At 49.3% G+C, this 7,714-nt stretch overlaps 1 protein-coding gene across 1 annotated transcript; it reads right to left on the bottom strand.

Moving 5' to 3' along the window:
* Window positions 1–362: 362 nt before the first annotated feature.
* Window positions 363–6,590, bottom strand: LOC147120827 (interleukin-17A-like). Its single transcript, XM_085977410.1, has 3 exons — window positions 6,506–6,590; window positions 3,855–4,081; window positions 363–2,951 (listed from the first exon to the last, which is right to left on the bottom strand). Exons 1-3 carry the CDS (start codon window positions 6,536–6,538, stop codon window positions 2,714–2,716), a joined length of 498 nt encoding a protein of 165 aa, XP_085833536.1. The 5' UTR covers window positions 6,539–6,590; the 3' UTR covers window positions 363–2,713.
* Between the last annotated feature and the right edge of the window lie 1,124 nt (window positions 6,591–7,714).

Below are 7,714 nucleotides of genomic sequence, written 5' to 3'. Positions count from 1 at the left end.
CCACTTGCGCCTCTGTAACTTTGCCCAACCCTTACCTCAGCCCATCTGCTGCTGAAACCTGCATCTTCCAGACTCGACTATTCCAGTGCTTTTTACTGACTGGCTCCTAACCGCCACCCTCCATAAACTTCAGCTCATCCAGCAGCATATCCTGCTCATGCCCCCCCTCTGATCACTGACCTACATTATCTCCCAGTCACCCAACACCTCAAATTTATTATATACATATAGAGGTTATATAAATACAAGTTGTTGTCGTATATGTTCTTCCACAGGGTCCTTCTGACAAATAGTCTGGATTATTTCCTTTCTTTTGTTTGTGAAACCAGATGAAATACTCAAACCAGAAACAGTCATTAATTGACACGTGAATCTTTATTTTAAAACCAAAATCTACAGGTGAGGCATTTTATCCTTATATAAATATATTAAAATTAAAATAACTTAATAAATTAACACAATTAATACATTCTCACGCTTCAGTTTGGAAATGCTACAGGCTCTGATTCATTTGCCAGGATCTAACGCGGCCTGTTCTAGGTTTCCTTTGCTCCCCATGACTTGCCACCACTCAGAGGGCAGGCTGGCGCCCGGCTAGTCGGCCTCAGCTGATGCCAGTGGGAGTTGTGAGACCGGACAATGGGCTGCTGTCTCTGGTCAATGTTCCCATCTCCGACCAGCTCGAGACCATCACTGGACGGCGAGCGCCAGCTGGCTACATCGCAGATGTAATGTACTGTTGAGTACATTCAAGGCTGAGCTCGATGAGATTTTTGGACTCGAGGGGAATCGAGGGACTGACATTGATTGGCAGCCAGTTATTGAACCCGCAAGTGTAACAGTCAATGCGTGTCATCTATTCCCAGCCTGGTCTAGTTCCATCACCGTAGCAACCATGTAGACTGCACTAGGCCATTCTTATTCTGACTCGCTGTTCCATGCAGGTGTTAGTGCTGCGGCTTGGGAGCGAGGTGAGGTGCCTCACACAATCCCCTCCCCCTACTCGCCAAGCTCTGACACCTGCGGCACACTGTGTTATATCGACTGAAGGTATGCTGGGCCAGCATTGTTAAATTAAACGGTCCTACTAGCCTGGGAGAGAGTCATTGTTCAGACTGAACAAGTATTACAATGGTGCAAAGAACCATTAGAGTGTCGCTAAGCTAATACTGCAGTTTAATGCGATTGCTGGCAAGCTGATGGCGGGTGGATTGTAATCTCTGCCGCTGCTCCCAGAGAGGTCTGTGATCCCCAGGCCATCGTCCTTCCTGGCCATGCTGGAAGGGGGAATAGTGATGGGGAGAAACAGCAGAGGGGAAAAACGGGTGGATTCTTGGATCGGACCATTCTGTGTGGAAACTGTTCTTTGCTGTGTGACCACACAGACCTGGTTTAGTCACCGGGGGAACCCGAATTTCAACAATAAAGCGAATCTACAAATAGCTTAATTGAAGCAAAAACCTCAGCACTAGCGCCAACACAAGCGAGGTGTCAGCAAGTTCCACCTTCGCCGTGCCCAACCCAACCTACATCAGGCCCACTTTTCTATGCTGTCCGCTGAGAAGCTGTTTGACTTTGGAGAGGGTGTTGACTGGATTTGCAATGAATGGCCTGCGTCTGTCACATGCTCAAAGCTGCATCCCCTTGTCACATTTCATTCATAGAATGTTACTTAGTAATCCTGTCAAATGGACACGAGGGCATGGCAACGCCAAACAATGTGTGGGAAACACACGGTGTTGGAATGGCAGGAGTGCCCCGCCCTCGCACGCGCCTCAACGTGTAACCACACTTCCGAGGGACCGACTTGCAGTGTCTGGGAGTGATGCACACAGGTCAATAGCCAGGGCAGACCTCGCACCCGATCTGCCAGGGTCTTACCTCCTGCAAACGCTCAACATCATTTCGTCTAACCGTGAAATTGGCTTCTGGCTAAAATAAAATGACAGTATTTAAAGGGGCAGTGCGGGGGTTAGACAGGTGCAGATCTATTCCATAAATAGAGGCATTATTTGCAGAGAGGGGGAGTAGGAGGGCGAGATGGGCATTGCTCCCGGACATAAGGAGCAAGTACGGATATTGGGCCAGGACTCCCGCCTTAATTGGCTCAGTACAAGGCAGAACCGCCAATTGTAATGGAGGTTGTGTCCGACTGAGGGAGATGATTGCCCACAATCCACATCTACAGCAATAATTTAGGTGTGAGAGGCGGATGGAGGGATTGAGATGGGGTGGAGGGAGGGGGAGCTCTTTATTTCACCGTGTTTCCTCCAGTGAAGCCCGACTGCACCGAGGATGTAAAACCATTTGATTTATTTCTTTCGAAACGATGAGAGATTTTCAGGGAGTTTCCTTATGGCCTGGGGAAGGGAGACCGGGGATGTTCGAACTCTTTCGAAGACCCCAGGAATCCTAATGACTCGAGCTCCTGGAGAATTTACTTCACGCCTCTGAGTGAGGTCGATGCTCCTGAAAGGCCGAGTCGGCATGAGTTTATATCCTGGAGTGAAGGTGTCTCCAGTTAACCGGGGCGGGGCTTGGAGGAGGAGCTGGTGTTTCAAAGCAATACTAAAACCTTTCTGGTGGCTCCTGATCTTAATTGCTTCCTTCCTCACTGTGAACTGGTAGTTTAGAATAATAAGGGCATGCTGCTGATTGGGTTGGGCTTGGCTTAACATGGCTTTATCCTTTGTTGGATCTACGGCTGATCCCTTTAGACTCTCAGAACCGCTGGACGGACACAGACACAAGCGACCGGGACCATTAGCTTTTCCACGCGGTAAGTGATCTTGTGACCAGGGGCCTTTTCCCTCCTCAGGACAATCATCTCATGCTTGACGAGGCGGGTGTTGAGACCTGGATCCTCCTTCCCTCTGATGTTCAGGCAGTGCGTGCTCACGCACTCCGCCTTAAAGATGGAGGAAGGGTAACGGTCGTTGTCGGAGTCCTCCCTGAAATGGGGGGTAAAGAAAAAGAAAATGGGTAAAAGATTGCCTTGTTGCAGTGGCACGTTCTCCCCTTCAATTGTTGGTGCGAGTCCTTCAGAGGGAGCTGTAAGTGGCACACACTTAATATGGCACCTTGAACACTCAATCCTGAACCAGGATGCAAAGGGGCTGCTGATCATCTCTTGCACTGTGATAGAATGAGATCAGAAACAGCCCAGACATCAAGGGCCACAAAAGCAGCTGCCAGGCACTCGGTGGCATGGCAGGATGCAGGAGCAGTGTGACTGAGCGGTGTTATAGTGAGTGCGATGTAGAGCCGGCAGTGCGATGGGGAGTATGATGGAGCGTGTGATGGGGACCAGTGATGTGATGGAGCGTGTGATGGGGACCAGTGATGTGATGGAGAGTGTGATAGGGACCAGTGATGTGATGGAGAGTGTGATAGGGACCAGTGATGTGATGAAGAGTGTGATGGGGACCAGTGATGTGATGGAGAGTGTGATAGGGACCAGTGATGTGATGAAGAGTGTGATAGGGACCAGTGATGTGATGGAGAGTGTGATAGGGACCAGTGATGTGATGGAGAGTGTGATAGGGACCAGTGATGTGATGAAGAGTGCGATAGGGACCAGTGATGTGATGAAGAGTGTGATGGGGAGTATGATGGAGCGTGTGATGGGGACCAGTGATGTGATGGTGCGTGTGTTGGGGACCAGTGATGTGATGGAGCGTGTGATGAGGACCAGTGATGTGATGAAGAGTGCGATAGGGACCAGTGATGTGATGAAGAGTGTGATAGGGACCAGTGATGTGTTGTATTGGGGGGAGCGGGTTAGCTTGCTTTGATAAGGGACATGGCCTGTTGATAACAGAACAGAGAAGAGATGTGAAACAGGTTGAACTTACTTGTAAATCCAGGGGGACAGGGAGCGGTTCCTGAAGCTAGCGTCGAAGGAGCCCCAGTGATGTGACGGAGAGTCTTTTATCAGTTTTAAACTTTCCAACTCCAGCGTGTACCTTGTGGTCCTTCTCAAGCGTAGGCGTTCCCCCTTCCTTTTGTTATTCCTTACTTTCACTGCAGGGGCAGCTTCCGCCAAGATGGCGAGCAGTACGATGACCAGCGCAGTGGAGGCCTGAACAGAACCGGATCATTGTTAATGAAAACTGCTGGGATTAAAACCATCAGTCACTGGCAATGTATTCATCTTCAGCACCCTTAGCCTGTCTAGGACTTCCACCTCAGTTTGGCTGTCAGTTTGGAGAGGACATGTTGCTCATGTCTTTCCTGGAGAATACTTGGGGGAAGCAGTCATTCAGAATCTTCACTATTTTGTCCTCATCTTCAGTTTAGGGTCAGTTTGCATCTTTTACGGTTCTCACCTCCTCCCTTACTGCCCTCTTCATAAGTCATAGTTTTTTCACTGTTACAATCAGCAGCTATATCCAGACCTCAGTCTCTCGGATTAGGCTTTTAACTTGTCTCGCGGTGTTGCTATATTCATCCCAGTGAACCCCATCCCCTCTCTCCCTGCAGGATATGTAGTTGCTGCGCTACATTATTGCAGTGTCACACTACATTATCACTGCCGGACTGCAGTGCCACCCCCACAGGGCAGTGCGGCTACTGCGAGGGCAGTGATACTCTGCTTGGCAACATTCGAGCACGGGACAGCAGGAAGCACACATTCATCCACTGTGCCTTGCAGCATTTGGCAAATCATCGTTCATTTCAACCCCCAAAGCCCATCAACCCTCTGCTCTTTAGATCTCTCACACACTCTACATATTAATCATCAATTAAACCATTTCCTCTACAAAATAAAATGCACCAAACCTTCACAGAGAAAGATTGTTTGATGTTCGGGCACTTCTGCCCTCCCAGACCCACAGCCATAAACCACAGGCGATGGAACGCCAGTTAAATCTGACGCACTGTTTCCTCCTGATAACCTGCCCCTGCCCATACCTCCTCTTGCTGCAGGATACCTTTTACTGACAGTCCTCATTCTCCTCTGGCATCTACTCCGGGCAGCAATCAGTGTCCTCATTTGTCAGATGTTAGCCCTGACTGTAACATTCCAGGGACTTGAGCACATAATCTAGACTGATACTGGAGGGAGTGCTGCACTGTCGGAGGTGCCGTCTTTCGGTTGAGGCGTTAAACCGAGGTCCCGTCTGCCCTCTCAGGTGGACGTAAAAGATCCCATGGCACTATTTTGAAGAAGAGCAGGGGAGTTCTCCCTGGTGCCCTGGACAATATTTATCCCTCAACCAACATCACTAAAACAGATTATCTGGTCATTATCACATTGCTGTTTGTGGGAGCTTGCTGTTGTCATTTAATCTCCTCCCACAGCCCATGTACACTCTCCCCTATCATGGACTCTACTCACCCATTTAATCTCCTTCCACAGCCCCTGTACAATCTACCCTACCGTGGATTCTATCCATCCATTTAATCTCCTTCCACAGCCCCTGTACACTCTACCCTACCGTGGATTCTATCCATCCATTTAATCTCCTTCCACAGCCCCTGTACACTCTACCCTACCGTGGACTCTATCCATCCATTTAATCTCCTTCCACAGCCCCTGTACACTCTACCCTACCGTGGATTCTATCCATCCATTTAATCTCCTTCCACAGCCCCTGTACAATCTACCTGACCATGGACTCTACCCACCCATTTAATCTTCACCCACTGCCCATCTACATTCTACCCTACCATGGACTCTACCCACCCATTTAATCTCCTTCCACAGCCCCTGTACACTCTACCCACAAACAACAATATCAACAACTGCATTTATATAGCGCCTTTAACATAGTAAAATGTCCCGAGGCGCTTCACAGGAGCGATTACCAAACAAAACTTGACACCGAGCCACATGAGATATTAGGACAGGCGACCAGAAGCTTGGTCACAGAGGTAGGTTTTACGGAGGGTCTTAAAGGAGGATAGAGAGATGGAGAGGTTCTCCTTCCACAGCCCATACACATTCAGAAAAAGGTTACATTTCTTTCACCAGCTGCAGTTGAAGTGCTCCTCAATCACCGAGCATTCAAGTGAAAAGCTGCAAGTTTAGGCGGGAGTGAAATCTTGGTTAAGAGTGTCTTGGCTGCTACTGATGTTGCACATTATACATTGATGTCACTACTCTACAATTATGTGTAGCACCTCAGCCCACAGATTGAGAATTCTAACATTTACTGACTATTAATTGAAACCCAAATCTGCTGAAAATACCGCTGTTTGTACAGCAGCTAAGCATGGTTTGGTTGTGGCCCTTCATTGACACTCTCCTGATCAAGGATTACACCCAAAACGTTTTTCTGCCTTTCTGTCTCAATCTGCTGTACAATCTCTGTGGCTATTTGTTTTTCTTGTTTTAACAATCTTCGAATCCTCCTTAGATACAGGGGTGGTGCCAAAGAACTGGAAGATTGCAAATGACTAACCCTGAATTGCTCTTCGAGAGACTCGATAGGGCGACTGGCCTCCTACTGTGCTGTACTATTCGTTGATTCTACGACTCTACATCAGTCTATTTACTCACCATTACGGATCTCGGTCTGCCTTTACAAAGCATCTTGTAGTCTCTTGATTGCTACCTTCTGGATTACCACGCAAAGTCAGTCTCACTCGAACTGGTCTCTCTTGAATCTGGTTGTCTGTGTACTTGCAGCGCCCTCTTTTATAGAGGACAGCATCCACATGTGGTTCGCCGCACGTTACTGGCATTTGCTGAAGGGTTTCCTACCTCTTTGCATGGAAAATGATATCACTGAAAGCCTGAGTCAGGGGGTTCAGACCTGCAGGTTCTCCAAACCCATGGACTTTCCTTCTTTCTAATGATTTAGAGCACAATTAATCTGAAAACCACATCTAACCTACTTTACAAAGGCAGGATCTATGCTGCAACCTGTATGGGTCGCTACCAGGAACTGATTCTTTAGCACTTTGCAACTTGTTTCTGAAGGTATGATGGTTACCTCGCTTCATGGCCAACGTGTTGTTTGTGCATGTGGTGCTCGCACTGAGTAACAGGAATCATTTGGGCATTGATGCACACTGACCACAGAGACGAGCAAGGTCCCAGGTTTGACCCCTAGTTCTGTTGATTTACCTGAACTCCACTAGGCAGTTGAGGCAGGCTGGTCAAAGTTCCTAATCCCAATTGCTATCCCGTGACCCCTGCTTTAAAGAATCTCGAATATTGCGGCAGGTGTCAGCCGTGGCTCGGTGGGTGTCACTGCTGCCTCTGAGTGAGAAAGTTGTGTTCTCAAGGCCCACTCCAGAGCTTTGAGCACAAAATCTGGGCCGACACTCCAGTGCAGTAATGAGGAAGCGCTGCACTGTCGGAGGGGCAGTACTGAGGAAGTGCTGCACTGTCGGAGGGGCAGTACTGAGGGAGCGCTGCACTGTCGGAGGGGCAGTACTGAGGGAGTGCTGCACTGTCGGAGGGACAGTACTGAGGGAGTGCTGCACTGTCGGAGGGGCAGTACTGAGGGAGTGCTGCACTGTCGGAGGGGCAGTACTGAGGGAGCGCTGCACTGTCGGAGGGGCAGTACTGAGGGAGTGCTGCACTGTCGGAGGGACAGTACTGAGGGAGTGCTGCACTGTCGGAGGGGCAGTACTGAGGGAGCGCTGCACTGTCGGAGGGACAGTACTGAGGGAGCGCTGCACTGTCGGAGGGACAGTACTGAGGGAGCGCTGCACTGTCGGGGGGCAGTACTGAGGGAGTGCTGCACTGTCGGAGGGGCAG

This window comes from Somniosus microcephalus, chromosome 3 (genome assembly GCF_052327205.1).
Source record: "Somniosus microcephalus isolate GS21.2 chromosome 3, FLI_Smic_1.0, whole genome shotgun sequence".
Classification (NCBI taxonomy): domain Eukaryota; kingdom Metazoa; phylum Chordata; class Chondrichthyes; order Squaliformes; family Somniosidae; genus Somniosus; species Somniosus microcephalus.
This window is presented reverse-complemented; position numbering and strand designations above follow the sequence as displayed.